Source organism: Cucurbita pepo, chromosome 7 (assembly GCF_057944985.1).
Source record: "Cucurbita pepo subsp. pepo isolate OVF chromosome 7, ASM5794498v1, whole genome shotgun sequence".
Classification (NCBI taxonomy): Eukaryota; Viridiplantae; Streptophyta; class Magnoliopsida; order Cucurbitales; family Cucurbitaceae; genus Cucurbita; species Cucurbita pepo.
In genome coordinates, this window is record NC_141804.1 from 3,379,286 (window position 1) to 3,395,389 (window position 16,104).

Sequence of the window (16,104 nt, forward strand, 5' to 3'; positions counted from 1 at the left end):
ATATAGTTCCCCTATGAGGGGCGCTACCCAACCCGTTCCCATGCACCTAATGGGTTGTACGACGTGAGGACACATTTCCCATGCCAAATGGCTAGGAGAAGTAAGAACTGATCAGGAACCTCTGGTCCTCCCATGAAGCTATAGATACCGTTCACACACTAGCAATCTAGGGAAAGGTTAGGTCTAGCTAGAGTGACTTGTCGCTCCTAACCGCAAATCCCTACTGTAAGGATTCGAATTTTTGTTTTATTTATTTTATGCTAAGATTTTTATTTTTGCTGCCAAAACGAAAAGATATTATGCTGCATTTATTGTCGCTGGAAAATGTATGATTTCTAGCAAGGAAATTTCTACCTTAATGGAAAAGTCATAAAGACCTTTTATATTCCCATATACAACTCTCCTCCTTCCTTGGAAACAATTTTTGCTCTCCAAACGTTTAGGGTTTTCAAGGGTATCTGAGAGTACGAAAAAATCGAGAGGGTTAGCCAAGAAAAACGTGTTTGGTGGTTCGCTGAATTTTCTTCGGTGAGTGGCCGAAGGGAGAAGCGACCGAGGCTATCGGTGTTGAATATCGTTGCGCGTCGGTCGGAATAGGCGAGGGGTGTCGTCGCATCGCCGGAATCGGGGTTGTGACGTCGTCGTTGGCGGCGCAGCAACGATTAGGGTTTTCGTGAGATTTCGGGTAAGGAAGACGAAGGAAAACGGGTCGGGTTCACGTTCGGCCTCTGGACCAGCCCACGGAACGAACGCGGGCCCTGTGCGTTTCGGCCCAACGCGGACGCGCGCTGCAGCCTTGGTCTCGGCTCCGCACGCGTGCTCTCAGCTCGGCTCCGTCAAATCCCGCAGCTCAGCTTGGCGGCTTAATTGGTCGGCTTGGCAGCTTAGCTTGGTGAATCGGTATCACTATAATATATCGATTCCAAGGTTTTCGGCCCTTCCGAAGCCGTTTCTGCCCTTAGTTTTACCATCCGAGGTCAGTATGGCTCCTAAACGTTAAAGACAGATTAGGTCGAGGGTTTATTTTGATAAATAGCATGAGGTTTAGCTAGGGTACCTTATGAAAGGTTCTAAATTTTTATGTGGTTATCATAGGACATACTTAACCGCGGGGATTAGCTCGTTGTGAGTGACTTCAACCAAGACCATCGAGGTAAGTGACCTTACTGTTGGAGTTAGCTTTCTACATGTTGTATGATGGTGCGTGCCCTGTGGCCCCTGCATGCACCATATTTTATGTGATATGATTATGTGATGTATAGATTATGTTGACCGTAGATTGTGTATGTTATGTGACGTATGAACTTGTGTTGACTGTTGACTGTTTATGTTATGTCATGAATGAGATGTTAGTATTGTATGCCATGAATATGTTGTTTGATGCCATAGATACACGTAGAATTATCGAGTCATGTTATGAGATGTTTATGCAACTGGAATGTTATGTAATATGTCATGTAATATAAGTCATGTGAGATGTCATGTGATGTAAGAAACGTAAATGCAATGTTAGCACTGCTTATGTAATGCCATGTTAAATATGTTAAGGGACCTCATGCATATATGTATGTCACGTGCATCGGGATTCTTCCCCTTTACGATACGAAAGAATGAAATACGATATTTATGTTCGGCATGATATCATGCGGGCCCTTTTCTGTTCTGTGGTGTCCGGCTACGTGTAACGTTGTGCCCGACCAAGTCAGGCCCAGGGGGTACGTATAAGAGCCCGCCTGGTGGGTTCATGTACACGTACATGGGCCATGTGTGAAGGAGTACCACACATCCAACCCTACCCGGAATAGAAAAGCGCCCAAGGCTATGAAAAGTTTATGAAAAGTTAGGTCCCGCTCATATGTTGCATGTGTTTGCATTCCTAACCCCAACAGTGGGGTGACTTACTGAGTATTTCATAAAATACTCAAGCCACGTGCTACCTACATTTTTCAGGTAAAGGCAAGGCGCCAATGTACGGTTGACGGCGGAGCTGAGGCCACCATGGAAATTGGAGACGGGATATCTTTAGGAGTTTACTTTTATTAGACTGTTTTAAGTTATAGGATTGAGTATCGTTTTATTTGGATTTATTTTGGATTCAGTATTGAAGGTTTATTTTCGGAGTTTAGGTAATGTTTTGGATTCATGAATTTTATGAAAGACTATTTCAAGGTTATTTATGATGAGCTTCCGCTTAATGAGATAAGTATGCATGGGTGACGTCACTAATTAGGTTAAAGAAAATTAGGGGCGTTACACCTACGCTTATCATAGTAATGGGCCATAGAGAAATAATAGAGTGTGCATGCAACTGTCGTCTAACATCATAATATATAATTCATGCAAATTAGGCACGCAGGCTCAACAACTCATAACAATCAATCATAGAAGGCTACACCTAAGGCAAATAACTAGTATGCATGCAGTCCAAACGAATCCTATAAGTATTTCTTCCTAAACACCGGGAGGTGACTTACTTGGTTGACACGTCCCTTTCGCTAGCGTTTCTATGCCCATGAGGTGTCCAAAAATATTGATTTTCTTCAATTAGGTCTCTTTTCACATAAAAACAGTATTAGAACTTGGATCGGGACAGAAATCAAGCAAATAGAGAACGAGCCAAAACGAGCGTCTCATGCACCGGTTATGCACCAACCACGCGCGAGGAAGTGCACCAATTGCAGGCTACACGCGCGACTACCACGTGCGGCTGCTTCTACACAGTCCCGGGTCGGGCGGTCCAGTTTCGCTCGGGTTTGCAATTCGACTCGAGGTTTGCAAGCGACATGTGTCGTTTCACTAGAGCTGCGTTGCTCCAGCCAACAATCGATGCGTGTGCAGCGCCTGCCGAGCCGCACTCCGCCGCTCGCCGACCGACACGTGTCTGCCATTTTCTGTTTCCTCCCAATTTTCTCTCTAACTTCCTTTTTTTTTTTTTCTCCAGCAGCTTTTTTTTTTCCTTTTGCCGAGGGACAAAATGACATTTTTGCCCCTTTGTTGACTTAGCCAGCTTTATTTGGCATTACAATTATAGATAGTTGAATTATGCTTAAATGTAATATTATTATATGTAACAATGACACTGACTTTCTCAAATTATTCTTTTTCAAAAATTGTACAGAGTAATACACATTTACTTCACGTGACAATAAATAAAATTTGTTTGAGTGAGGAAAATTGAAACTTGCATCCTAATGTGGAGCTTGTTACACCGGCTCCAATGCTTGATATAAACTTGAAATTCAGTATAGCGAGGGTTTTGGAATTACGAGCCGCTTATGTTCTCCAAGTTTAAAAAGAGTTTTTATACGAGCATTGAATAAATATGTATTAAGTTAGAAATGAGTTGATATCTAAGTTCAGGCATGATGAATATGGATATCAATCTCCTTAGGCCATAAATGGATGAACAAAGGTCGTTCCCCAACTTTTTAATTTTTTATTAGGCTGCGATAGTTAGTTTAGCTCATACAGTCAGGACCCATTACTTATCAATGTTAATAGCCGTTTTCAAGAATGGAGATCAACTAGTAAGAATAATTCGTGACTGATTAGTACAGTACAAATCCAAGGGATAGATACCACGCTAGAGAAATGAGTCTTGAATCAGTGAAAGGCTTAGGTGATGCTATGTCTTGTCTCATGATCCATGTTTAGTGGTTAACAGTAATGATTAGACACCCATGTGGGGACGGACAGTCATCGAGCCAACTCACCTCTAATTATGAACTTGTTTCAATGGACGAAAGTCAACATGGTGACGCTAGTTTATGGGGTAACCCCTACAAGTTTTATGATGATGTAGGGACGGAAAGTCAATATGTGCTATAGAAACAACATTTTTTATTTTTCATAATAATCTTAAAAATAAAGTAGGGTTAAATTGAGGTATAATCCTATTTTCGAGTTGATCGAGTTGACCCGACTAAAAAAAATGTCAACCTAGGTTGGTCGGTCTCACGATCGCCCCAACTCACCTCCCTAAAAAACACAATTTTTTTTTATTGTCATGGTAGTCATCCGTCACAATTCCATGAATGTAACACGCAACAATGATTTAAATCACATGTTCATGTCGAGCCAAACCAACATTAATTAATTGCAATGGAGTGTATCTCACATCTCCGGATCCATTAGACTTCAACCAATAAAAAGACGCCACGTGTTCAAAACCTAATTATAAAATTATGGATGGATTACAATTGCAGTATAAAAGAGCGTGGGAAGCCGACAACCAACAGTTAGGACGGTTCTGTAATCGGAGTAAATAACATTCAATCATTGCCCGCCACGTGGAATTTCCGTTGGCCCCGCTCGATCTTTCTCGATTGTGTGATAACCATTCAACGTGGCATTCCTTCGAATGTCGACTAACATTCCGTTTGGACAGCGTATTCCAATTGCTTACCCACTTCCAAACTGTTCTGTTTTTCATTTCTTAATCTGTTTTGAGTTGGTTTGGAAGAAACGGGTGAGACTTTAGGGTTTGATTCGATCTGGGTATTCTTTTTTGAAAAGGGTTTTTTGGATTTTTATCTTTGGAGTTCAAGCAAAGCTGTTCATAACGTATAAGTTTTGTGATTATTTGTTCATATCCCTTTTCTTTCACTTCTAAGTTTTCCCAATTCGATCCTCGATTCATAATCAATATCGATTCCTAGGGTTTCTGCTGTGTTCTTCACCGGGTTTTTCAGGTACTTTTCCCTTTCCCCTGTTCGTTTTGTTCGTAATTTATCTCTGTTTCTTCGTATAAGGGTTGGATTATGCTTGTTTGTTTATGTGGAATGGAAATTTTGGGTGTTCTTGTGGGCAGGAAGAGAGCACAAAAGGTATCGAAAGCCAATCTGAGTGAAGCCTAGTTTTGGGTGATTCTTTGTGTTTATAATTTCATTTGGGACTGTGAGAAAGTAAAGTGAAATGGAATTTTCTGCGCTTCTAACTTCAGTTGGTATCAATATTGGCATCTGTGTGGTGCTTTTCTCTCTGTATTCAATATTACGAAAGCAACCGAGCAACATAACGGTGTATTTCGGTCGAAAGATTGCGTCGAGAAAGTTGAAACACTGTGAAACCTTTTGCTTTGATAGATTTGTTCCTTCCCCTAGTTGGATAGTGAAAGCTTGGGAAACAACTGAGGAAGAAATTTTGGCTCTCGATGGCTTAGATTCTGTGGTTTTTCTCAGGATAATAATCTTCAGGTTGGTTGCAACTCTTATAACATTTGGTTGTAAGCTCATTGTGTTCTTGCAATGTGCTTGTAAATCAACTTCAAATTCCTGTATGTTGAAACAAATTTCAGTTTCCTGATTTTGCTTACTGCAGATGCTAATTGTTTTGCTGTACAGCATTCGGGTTTTTTCAATTGCTGCCATCACTTGCCTGTTTCTAGTGCTTCCAGTAAATTATTACGGTCAAGAAACGACTCACAAGCTGATACCATCCGAGTCGCTCGATGTTTTTTCCATTGAGAACATCAAGGAAAATTCTAAGTGGTATGCGATCTCGACACTCCTTACCTTATGCATTTAACTTGTTGTTATGTTCTTAACTCAACTCTTGATTTTGTCTCCCCTTAATCAGGCTCTGTGCCCATTGTATCGCTTTATACGTCATATGTTGTTCGGCTTGTGTGCTCCTTTACTTTGTAAGTTCCTCAGGATGTTTTATGTACCATGTTTTTGGATTTTCCTATTGAACATTGCCCTTAATTGCACTAATTATTTGCAGGAGTACTTAAGCATAAGTAGAATGAGACTTATCTACATCACTGGTGCTCAAATGAATCCTACTTATTTTACGGTTTTAGTCCGGTCGATTCCGTGGTCTCCAGATGAATCTTATAGTGAAACTGTTCGGAAGTTCTTCACCAATTACCATGAATCCGGTTACTTGTCGCACCAAATGATATATCGGTCGGGTACCGTTCAGAAACTGTTGGTACGTATCTACAAAATATTTTTCAACTCATTCTGCATATTCATCATTGATTTTAAGTTCATTTCCCTCTTTACTATATGTATATAGACCAATTAACATATGTTATATGCTCGAGATTTTGTTTGGAATTAGGAATGAGAAAGATGAATATGTCGTCACTGTGCATCTAATTCACTTCCGGTAGGATGATCGGCTTCATATTTTATAAAACCGAGAACTAAAAACGTACATTGGCTGATGGATCATATGCTGAAGCACATTAGAAATGTCATGAAGCGAGTTTAGGATTGTGAGATCCCACATTGGTTGGAGAGGGGAACGAAACATTCTTTATAAGGGTGTGAAAAGCTCTCACTATTAGATGCATTTTAAAACCGTGAGGTTGACGGCGATACGTAATGGGTCAAAAAGGACAATATCTAATAGTGGTGGGTTTGGGCTGTTACAAATGGTATTGGAGCCAGACACTGAGCGGTGTGCTAGCGAGGACGCTGGCCCCCAAGGGAGGTGGATTGTGAGATCCTACATTGGTTGGAGAAGGGAACAAAACTGTAACGGCCCAGATCTACCGCTAGCAGATATTGTCCTCTTTGGGTTTTCCCTTTCAGGCTTCCCCTCAAGGGTTTAAAACGCGTCTGCTAGGGGAAGGTTTCCAAACCCTTATAAAGGGTGTTTTGTTATCCTCCCCAACCAATGTGGGACACCACAAAAACATTCCTTATAAGGGTGTGGAAACCTCTCCCTAGTAGACACGTTTTAAAACCGTGAGGTTGACAACGATGCGTAACAGGTTAAAACGAACAATATCTACTAGTAGTGGGGTTGGGCTGTTACAAGGACCATGTTATGACATCATTTATTGACGGTTGGGATGTTGAAACACTAGAATTTGAGGATAAACACAGTTGAAACATGGTTTGTACTATCAAGAACTAAGAAGCGTGAACGATTTCTCTAAAAAAAAACTTTAAATTCGTCTTTTCAATGCTTTTCTTTGTTCAGTTTTGGAAGTTCATGACAGAGTTAATTTTCAGAGTGATGCAGAGAAAATGTACAACATGATGAAGGAAAATTCGGTCGAGATGCACTGTCAGAAGTTCAAAGGAGGATGTTTTTGTGCAGGACCAACAAATTCTTTTGCGATTCTTCCAAGTGTAAATGATAGTGTGACAGATAAGAACCTATATGGTGATATGGACATGTTGGCTGGAGAAAAGGTCAGAGATTAGTTATGTTTACATAAAAAAACCGTTCTAAAACGAATCTACGTAATATCTAGTCACGTTTCGTTTTCTAAATCAGGAATGTTCAGCTGCTTTTGTATTCTTCAAGACTCGGTATGCTGCGCTTATGGCTGCGACCGCTCTTCAGTCAGCAAATCCTATGTCGTGGGCGACAGACTTAGCTCCAGCGCCTCATGATGTTTATTGGTCAAACCTTTCTATACCATATCGGCAACTTTGGATTCGAAAGATAGGAACACTGGTTGCTGCTACCGCATTCATGCTCGTGTTTTTGCTTCCTGTAACGCTCGTACAAAGCATGACGCAGCTGGAACAATTACAGCAAGCATTCCCATTCCTTAAAGGCCTCTTGAAAAAGTAAGTGCAAATATTGCAAGTAGAGATCATACAAACATGAATACAAGGAATTTACTCGATCATGTCGTTATGTAGGAAATATATGAGCGAACTGGTGACCGGATACTTACCGAGCGTCATATTGATTCTATTTATGTATCTGGTTCCACCGACAATGATGTCGTTTTCAGCCCTGGAGGGATCTATTTCTCGCAGTGGGCGGAAACGGAGTGCATGCCTTAAAGTCTTGTACTTCACAATATGGAACGTCTTTTTCGTTAACGTATTTACGGGGTCGATTCTTCGTACGTTGAATGTCTTTTTTAGTGTAAAGGATATACCTGCTACATTTGGCAAAGCGGTACCGGCACAGGTGAAATAAAAACGCTCTCTTTGTTCGTTTGTTTGTTTGATTGATTGTGTTACATTGTGCATACTTTTTTATGGCAGGCTAGTTTCTTCTTGACTTATGTTCTATCATCTGGTTGGGCAAGTTTGTCTTGTGAAGTTATGCAACTTTTTCCTCTTACTTGCAATTTGATCAGAAGATGGATTCTTAGAATCAAGAGCGAACCACTTTTCGAAACTCTTTCGTTCCCATATCACACGGAAGTTCCTCGAATTCTCCTGTTCGGTTTCCTCGGCTTCACGTGTTGCATCTTGGCTCCTTTGATCACTCCCTTCTTGCTGTTTTACTTTTTTCTTGCCTACCTCGTTTACAAAAACCAGGTCAGTTCTGTCTCGAAACACCGACTTACATGTTCTGTTTCTTACTGAAAATGGCTGCTACCTTACAAATGGCTGTTCTGAAACATTATTTATCTCAGATTCTCAACGTGTACGTATCGAAATACGAAAGCGGAGGACAATTTTGGCCTATAGCTCACAACACAACCATCTTTGCTATGGTAGTAGCTCAAATAATTGCTCTGGGAGTGTTTGGTCTAAAAGAATCTCCAGTTGCATCAGGTTTCACAATCCCATTAATCATCGGCACGCTCCTATTTCACGAGTATTGCAGGCAGCGATTCGGTCCAATATTCAAAAACACAGCTGCAGAGGTAGCCGAACTCGAAAACGGAACACGTTTTTTTTATTCTTACAAGTGTTCAACCAACCATGCTATTGTTTTTTCAGGTGCTTATTGAAATGGACAGGAAAGATGAACAATGTGGTAGGCTGGAAGAGATGTATAAAAAGTTGCGCACGGCGTATTGCCAGTTCACACTGTTGGCTAAACGAGACACGAGTACGTCGGGATGTTCGAGTAATCACAACAACGAAAACAGCATTATCGACACTGAAAGTGCAAAACCAGGTTACTGTCTAACAACTTCTGACAGTCATTCCTTCGTGAAGAAACCATGTTAAGATAAGTTAAGTGATGTGTTTTTTTTTTTGTTTGTTTTGTTTTGTTTTGTTTGTGGCCATGGTTTGTTTTGTTGCAATTCAGGGAAGCCATTGGAAGTACATGGTTTGTGGAATCCTCCTTTCCATTTAGATGATATGGGTGATTTGGGTGTACCAACACTCACCAATAAATAAATTCGTTGTTACCGTTAAATGTACAAATTTTCTTCCAAACCCCATTTTAATTGAAGGACTTTTCATCCCATTTGAAGCTGTTTTCATTGTTTTACACCAATTTTCTGGGTTTGTATCACTTCTATGCCTTCCTTCAAAATCTCCATCCAATCATATCTCATTTTCTTTCCCTAAACTCCATGAACTCGCTAATTTTATAAGAACTCGTTCAAGAAAACTATATATTTATTGTTTAAAATTGTGAGGCTGATAGTGATATGGGCCAAAGTGGAGATTATCTGTGTTAGCGGTGGGTTTGAGCTGTTACAAATGTTATCAGAGCTAGACACTAGGTTGTATGTTAGCGAGGATGTTGGGTCTCTAAGGGGGTGGATTGTAAGATCTCAAATCGGTTGGAGAGGGAAACGAAACATTCCTTATAAACGGCGTGGAAACTTCTCTCTAATAGATGCGTTTTAAAACCGTGAGGCTGAAGGCGATACGTAATAGGCCAAACCGAATCATATTTGTTAGCGGTGGACTTGAGTTGTTACAAATGGTATCAAAACCAGACACCAGGTCGTGTGCCAACGAGGATGTTGGGTCTCCAAGGGGGTGGATTGTGAGATCCCAAATCGATTGGAGAGAGAAATGAAACATTCCTTATAAGGGTATGGAAACCTCTCCGTAACATGTGCGTTTTAAAATCGTGAGGCTGACGACGATACGTAATAGACCAAAATGAACTATATCTGTTAGTGGTGGACTTGAACTGTTACAAATAGTATTAAAATCAGACACCAGGCGGTGTGCCAGAGGATGTTGAGCCTCTAAGGGGGTAGATTGTGAGATCACAAGCCAGAGGATGTTGAGCCTCTAAGGGGGTGGATTGTGAGATCCCAAATTGATTGGAGAGGGAAACGAAACATTTCTTATAAGGGTATGAAACCTCTCCTTACCATATGTGTTTTAGAACTGTGAGGCCAACAACGATACATAACAGGCCAAAACTAGCAATATCTATTAGTGGTGCACTTGGACCGTTACAATTCGTCATTGCAAATTACTATGTCCTTGAACTACGATTAATGATATGAGATGAGACAATAAAATTATGTTATTGGGTGTGGGAACCATTAGAGAATCTCTATCCCTTAGTCGTGAACTTATTCGAATAAGGACAATAGTTCACATCGATATATACAAGGGAGTTCGTTAATGTCTAATAGTATACACCATGAGTACTATATGGAAGTCGTTAATTAATCTCTAGTAGTACATACTATGACTCCTACATGGGAGTTGTTAATATCAAGTGATACATGTTATGAGTGCAACATGGGAGTCGTTAATCTCTAATAGTTCATGTTATGAGTTGTGAGGTCCCACATTGGAGAGAGAAATAAAACATTCCTTATAAAGGTGTGAAAACTTCTCCCTACAGACACGTTGTAAAACCATGAGGCTAACGGCGATACATAACGGGCCAAAACAGACAATATCCTATTAACGATGAACTTGGGTTTGAGCTGTTACATGAGTACTATAGGAGATTTGTTAATTAATCTAAAGGAATCTATATATAATATCTATATACATTTTATTTTTTTATTGAATTTATTTTGCACTATATCTAAAAAAATTATATATATAAAAAAAAAAAAAAAAAAACACACTCTTACGCCAGTACCCGTTTGAAAAATACCCATGAACTTTTAAAAAATAACATAATTTATGAGATGTTTATAGACAGTTCTTGTCTATATAAGAATTTTTTTAAACTTTTTTTTTTTAATAAAGGTTTTAAAATTTCATAAATATTTTTTAAATATAGTTTTTAAAGTTGATATTTTTGAAACGTCAATAAAATTTAAAGTTATTTTAAAAATAGAATACTATTTTGTAAAATTTATTATTATTTTATTATTTTCATTAAAAAAAAAAGAAAAAAAAAGTGACGAAGGAAGTCGTTGTTTAGCCGTTGGTTTTGGCACATCCTGCGCTGGAATATTGCCCCAATCACGGAATCCATTTAATATATATCTATGTGTGTGTATATATATATACATATATCTATATATATATATACATACATATATATTGAATTGTTTTATGTATTTAAATATATATGAATTTTGGAATTTGGAGCTTACGTGGATTTTTACTGCAACTTAGCTTAAATTATGTATAGTAATTTTGATTAAGTTTCAAAACATCTCTATATTATTTTTATTATTAATAGGATAAAATATGTGAAAGTAAAAAATTAAACGATAAATTATTTTAAGTTTATAAAGGAAGCAAATTCACCTAAAAATTGCATGTATTAGATTATTTACTATTGATTTCAGCTCCGTAAAAAATTGAACGAAGCATGTAGGATAGTGCAAGTTATGAACTTAGAAGTAATTTGTAAAGATTTTGAGACTCGGGAGTGAATATAACACATTTTTTTATATTATAAAGTTAGTTCGGTAACAAAATCGTGAGAATTGATGTATAAAATTATTATGAAATCAAAACTTAATGTTGAGAATCTTGGAATCTTACCAACTCTCTCTAATGGGATTGTGACCAACCCTAAAAGAGATAATGGGTGAATAATTGTATATGCTAAAACAAAAAGTAAACCCCATAGCTTAGGCTTTTCAACATTATTCATTTATAAAAACACTCGTTATGTAATGACCCAGACCCACCGCTAATAGATATTGTCCTCTCTAGGCTTTCCTTTTCGAGTTTCCCCTCAAGACTTTAAAACGTGTCTGCTAGGGGAAGGTTTTCATACCCTTATAAAGGGTGTTTTGTTTTCCTCCCCAACCAATGTGGGACATTACACTTTCTAAAGCATAATAATTTTTAAATGATCTAAGACGGTAGCTTCGAAAATGATCGAGAAAATTTTGTTTTCTATATTGTTTCTCTAAAAATATGTGAGATCCCACATCGGTTGGAGAGGAGAACAAAGTATTCCTTATAAGTCGTGTGGAAACCTCTACTTAGTAGACGCGTTTCAGAACTTTGAGGGGAAAACACAAAAAGGATAATATCTGCTAGCGGTGAGCTTGAGCTGTGAGATCTCACATCGGTTGGAGAGGAGAATGAAGCATTCCTTATAAGGGGTGTGGAAACCTCTCCCCACCACTCAAAAACTTTGAGGGGAAGTCCGGAAGGATCAAAACTTCGAGGGGAAGTCCGAAAGGGAAAGTCCAAAGAGGACAATATCTCCCAATAGTGAACTTGAACTGTTACAAAATGTTACAAGATCAAAATCAAAACCTTGACGGAAGTCCGGAAGGGAAAGTCCAAAGAGAACAATATCTCCTAGCGGTGAGCTTGAACGTCCGAAAGGGAAAGTCCAAAGAGGACAATAACTCCTAACGGCGTCTCCTAGTAGTGGGTTTCAACTGTGTTACAAAATATTACAAGATCAAAATCAAAACCTCGAGGGGAAGTCCAGAAGGGAAAGTCCAAAGAGAACAATATCTCCTAGCGGTGGGTTTGAAGGGAAAGTCCAAAGAGAACAATATCTCCTAGCGGTGGGTTTGAAGGGAAAGTCCAAAGAGAACAATATCTCCTAGCGGTGGGTTTGAACGTCCGAAAGGGAAAGTCCAAAGAGGACAATAACTCCTAACGGTGGGTAGCAGTGGACTTGAACTATTACAAAATATTACAATATCAAAATCGTATTCAAAGAATTTGTCGAAACGATACACACAAAAGCTAATTAGGGTTTTTGAAAGTGGTATGAAAGGAACCAATGGGAAGAAATGATGATGATTGAACATGAAGCAGTGTGTGGGGAGTCAAGGGTAGGAAACAAAACAACATTATTTGTTAAAAAAAAGCAGACAGACAGACAGACAACTGTGGAATGAATTATGGTACTTTTTAGTCAGACAAATATAAGCATACATTAGCTTAGTTCCTTTGACCTTCCAAAGAGATATGTCTTAAACTCAGTCTCGCACCACATGTGCACTCATAAACATTAGGCGGCTTCAACTGCAACACTTTCACCAACCACAAACAACTAACCCTTACCTTTAACCTTCCATTGCCATGGATATCATCCCTTTTTTTGGCTTCATTGCCTATTATTGTTCTTGCTCTTATTGGCATCATGGGAGTTGGTTAGTTCAATTGTTCGATCCACAATTATTTAGTTTCATAACCCTTAAACTAGGGAACTCTACGTTCGTATGATATGGTGCACTTTCAGCATAAGATGATGTCCGTTACTTATATATCGATGATCTTTTTCTTAATTAGCTAACGTAGAACTCAAGAATCACAATATGAGCAAATTACAACAAGGGTAGTTCAGTAATATTCACATGTTCTCCCGCAACTACGTCTTTTGACCTAATCTTAGGCTCTGACTCACTCTCTGAGGACAAACCTTGCAGAGAAACCCTTAAGTATTTGGGTCATTGGATTCTCACCAATGTTTGCGTTACTCAAGCCAGCATTCTCGCCTCTTTTTCTTTTTGAACAGCTCGAGCTAGATGACAAAGCAACCTGTTATGTATGCTCAAACTCCAAGTTCTTTCTCTTCTTTCTTCTTGAGTTTAGTGCAAAACAGTTGTCCAAAATTGCTAGATCGAGCACACAACACACATAGTCTAAAGTTCAAGAGCGGGTTGTCTACTCTTCAACATTTCGACTACTACTTACATGAAGCTTTTGAAAACGCAGTGCACCAGGGCTAACGTCAAATTAATCACGGACAAAACCCTAGCTATGAAATCATTAATCTAACCCGAAATCCAGCTTTCTTACACTTACCCATTTGTCAAAATGGAAGACCAAATATGAGCAAGTTTCAACATATACACAAAAAATGAAAAAGTTGGTGCCTTTATGTTCTCTAAAGTCCAAAGAAACAAAATTAGGTCATACCCTAATTTCGAGAGATTTCATGTAGTGAAAAGCTTGAGATCAAATTGCTAATCCCAATGAAGTTCTAAAATATCTAGCTGTAACCCTTAAGCAATTACACATCACAGCACCCAATTAACACAAAGATCCTTATATATAATAATCAGTTCAAAATCAACAAAAAATAAAAACAAAACAAAATAATAAACATAATAATCTTAGTTATGTTCTTATTGTCACCCTCCAAATCACTACGGCCAAAAAGAGTCCATTTTTATTACTTTACATTACGCCCACCATGGATCATACTGCATTGCTATCCATTATCTTCAAGTGAGTATCATATTCTTGAGTCGTGGTTGACAAATCTTGCAGCATTGCTTCGTAATTTGAAGGGCAAGAAGAAATCAGAGGCCCCATTTCATAGCCATGGCTATTACTAGTACCCATTAGCTGATTATGATGATCTCCATACACAAACTCGAATCCACACAAAACCCTTCTTGGATCATCAAACCCCATGTCATAATTCTCAAGATCCACCATTTGGCTGCTGCTTTGCCCTTGAAGCAATGGAAAATAATACCCATTTCCATATCCATTTGCATTGTTGTTGTTGTACACACTTTGTTCCATAAATTGAGCTCCAAATTTGCTCAAATTCTCAATTGGGTTGATATGGTCAGATGATGGCATGTTGTTATAGTAGCTTGGTGCCACTGGGAGCTGCTGCTGCTGAGGCCAATAAGGAATGGCGCTATTGCTTTTGTTCATCGTCCCGTGATGCCTTAGGGCGTTTCCTCGACGAGTTGCCTGTTGTTGTTGTTGTTGTTGTTGTTGTTGTTGATGATGCTCTTTCCTTTGCTTCCCGAATAGCTTCTTCTTCAACCTCGTGTTCCAGTAGTTCTTTATGTCGTTATCCGTTCTTCCTGGTAACTGTGCTGCAATTATAGACCACCTATTCCATACCAAATCCTTAGAATTGATTTTTTTTTTCGCGAAACTCAAACCCTAATTAAAATGAAACGATTCGAGATTCGGGATTTGATTGAAGAAAAAAAATTACCTGCTTCCAATACTAAGATAGAGACTACAAATGATTCTATCTTCTTCTTCGGAGAAACCTCCATGCTTGATGTTCGGACGGAGATAATTCAGCCATCTCAATCGACAACTTTTTCCACATCTCTTTAGACCTAATTTCGGTTAAACGGCTAAATTTTAACTCCAAAAAACAGAAACCCCAGAAGAAATTGGATCAAAACAAGAAGAAGAAGATGAAAAAGATTGAATTTTTACCAATTTTTTGAGGCAAAGCAATCCAGTTCCCACCAGTTCCATGTTGCTCAATGTAAGACTTGAGCTTGGTGTCTTCTTCAGCCGACCATGGGCCTTTCTTGACATTGGCTTTGTCACAGCAAGGAGCTCTCCCCATGGTTCTCTCTTCCCTCTCTCCTAATCCACAATCAAAGAAATTAGAGAGAAAAGGTCTTCTTGGTCGCTGAAAAAGCTATCTGATTGAATATTAAACTCAAAAAGAAAGAAAAAAAGGGTGTGACATTATGCAATGAGATATTAAATGAAGGGAAAGTAGAGGGTTTTGTTATTATATTTTAAAAAATACGTATTTTGGGAGTTGGGACAAGCTGTTTGAAACAACATTCTACGAACTTTATGTGAAAAAGTAGAATCCACATGTAATAATACCTCAATTTGACCAAAAAGTCCGACCAAAATGTCATTAAGTTTCTTTTTTTTGTTTTTTTAAGGTTAGAAAGTACACAACTAGTAGATATTGTTCACTTTGGCATGTTTACGTATTATTGTTGGTGATTTCTTAAAACGCGTCTATTAGGGAGAGGTTTCCACACCCTTATAAGGAAAGTTTTGTTCCCCTCTCCAATTGATGTGGGTTCTCACTATCCACCCCCTTGGGGATCCAGCGTCCTCATAGGCTCGATACTATTTGTAACAGCCCAAGTTCACGACTAGCACTGATGTGGGATCTCACAATCCACCGCTTTTGGGAGCCCAATGTCCTAGCTGGTACACCGTTTGGTGTTTGACTCTGATATCATTTGTAACAATCCAAGCCCACCGCTAGTAGATAATGTCCATCAGGCTCACTTTTTTTAAAATGTGTTTACTAGGTAGAGATTTCCACACCCTTATAAAGAATGTTTCG

General features: G+C 38.9%; 2 protein-coding genes and 1 long non-coding RNA gene across 3 annotated transcripts; 2 read left to right on the plus strand and 1 right to left on the minus strand.

The window, feature by feature from the left end:
• Positions 1-439: 439 nt before the first annotated feature.
• Positions 440-2,164, plus strand: LOC147791609 (uncharacterized). Its single transcript, XR_015421763.1, has 3 exons — positions 440-976; positions 1,096-1,153; positions 1,951-2,164. It is a non-coding gene; the product is annotated as an uncharacterized LOC147791609 (long non-coding RNA).
• A 2,477-nt stretch (positions 2,165-4,641) lies between these two features.
• On the plus strand, positions 4,642-9,078 carry LOC111786471 (hyperosmolality-gated Ca2+ permeable channel 2.1-like; the record flags this gene model as incomplete). The annotated part of the gene is made up of 12 exons (XM_087125690.1): positions 4,642-4,691; positions 5,085-5,195; positions 5,343-5,489; positions 5,578-5,641; positions 5,725-5,934; positions 6,969-7,151; positions 7,237-7,535; positions 7,611-7,887; positions 7,965-8,243; positions 8,342-8,575; positions 8,652-8,832; positions 8,968-9,078. Coding segments are annotated over 12 exons (2,127 nt in total), but the record flags the coding sequence as incomplete, so codon positions are not given.
• A 4,900-nt stretch (positions 9,079-13,978) lies between these two features.
• LOC111799220 (transcription factor MYB36-like) lies at positions 13,979-15,469 on the minus strand. Its single transcript, XM_023682673.2, has 3 exons — positions 15,219-15,469; positions 14,986-15,115; positions 13,979-14,877 (listed from the first exon to the last, which is right to left on the minus strand). The coding sequence occupies exons 1-3, from the start codon at positions 15,352-15,354 to the stop codon at positions 14,223-14,225; spliced, it is 921 nt and encodes a 306-aa protein (XP_023538441.2). The 5' UTR covers positions 15,355-15,469; the 3' UTR covers positions 13,979-14,222.
• Between the last annotated feature and the right edge of the window lie 635 nt (positions 15,470-16,104).

What these genes read in the sequence shown, in the direction of transcription:
- LOC111799220 (XM_023682673.2), bottom strand. Translation starts at nt 15,354, where the DNA reads ATGGGGAGAGCTCCTTGCTGTGACAAAGCCAATGTCAAGAAAGGCCCA. An exon ending in TGCTTTGCCTCAAAAAATTG is followed by an intron (nt 15,116 to 15,218) that starts GTAAAAATTCAA and finishes AACCGAAATTAG; the next exon opens with GTCTAAAGAGATGTGGAAAA. An exon ending in TATCTTAGTATTGGAAGCAG is followed by an intron (nt 14,878 to 14,985) that starts GTAATTTTTTTT and finishes GGTATGGAATAG; the next exon opens with GTGGTCTATAATTGCAGCAC.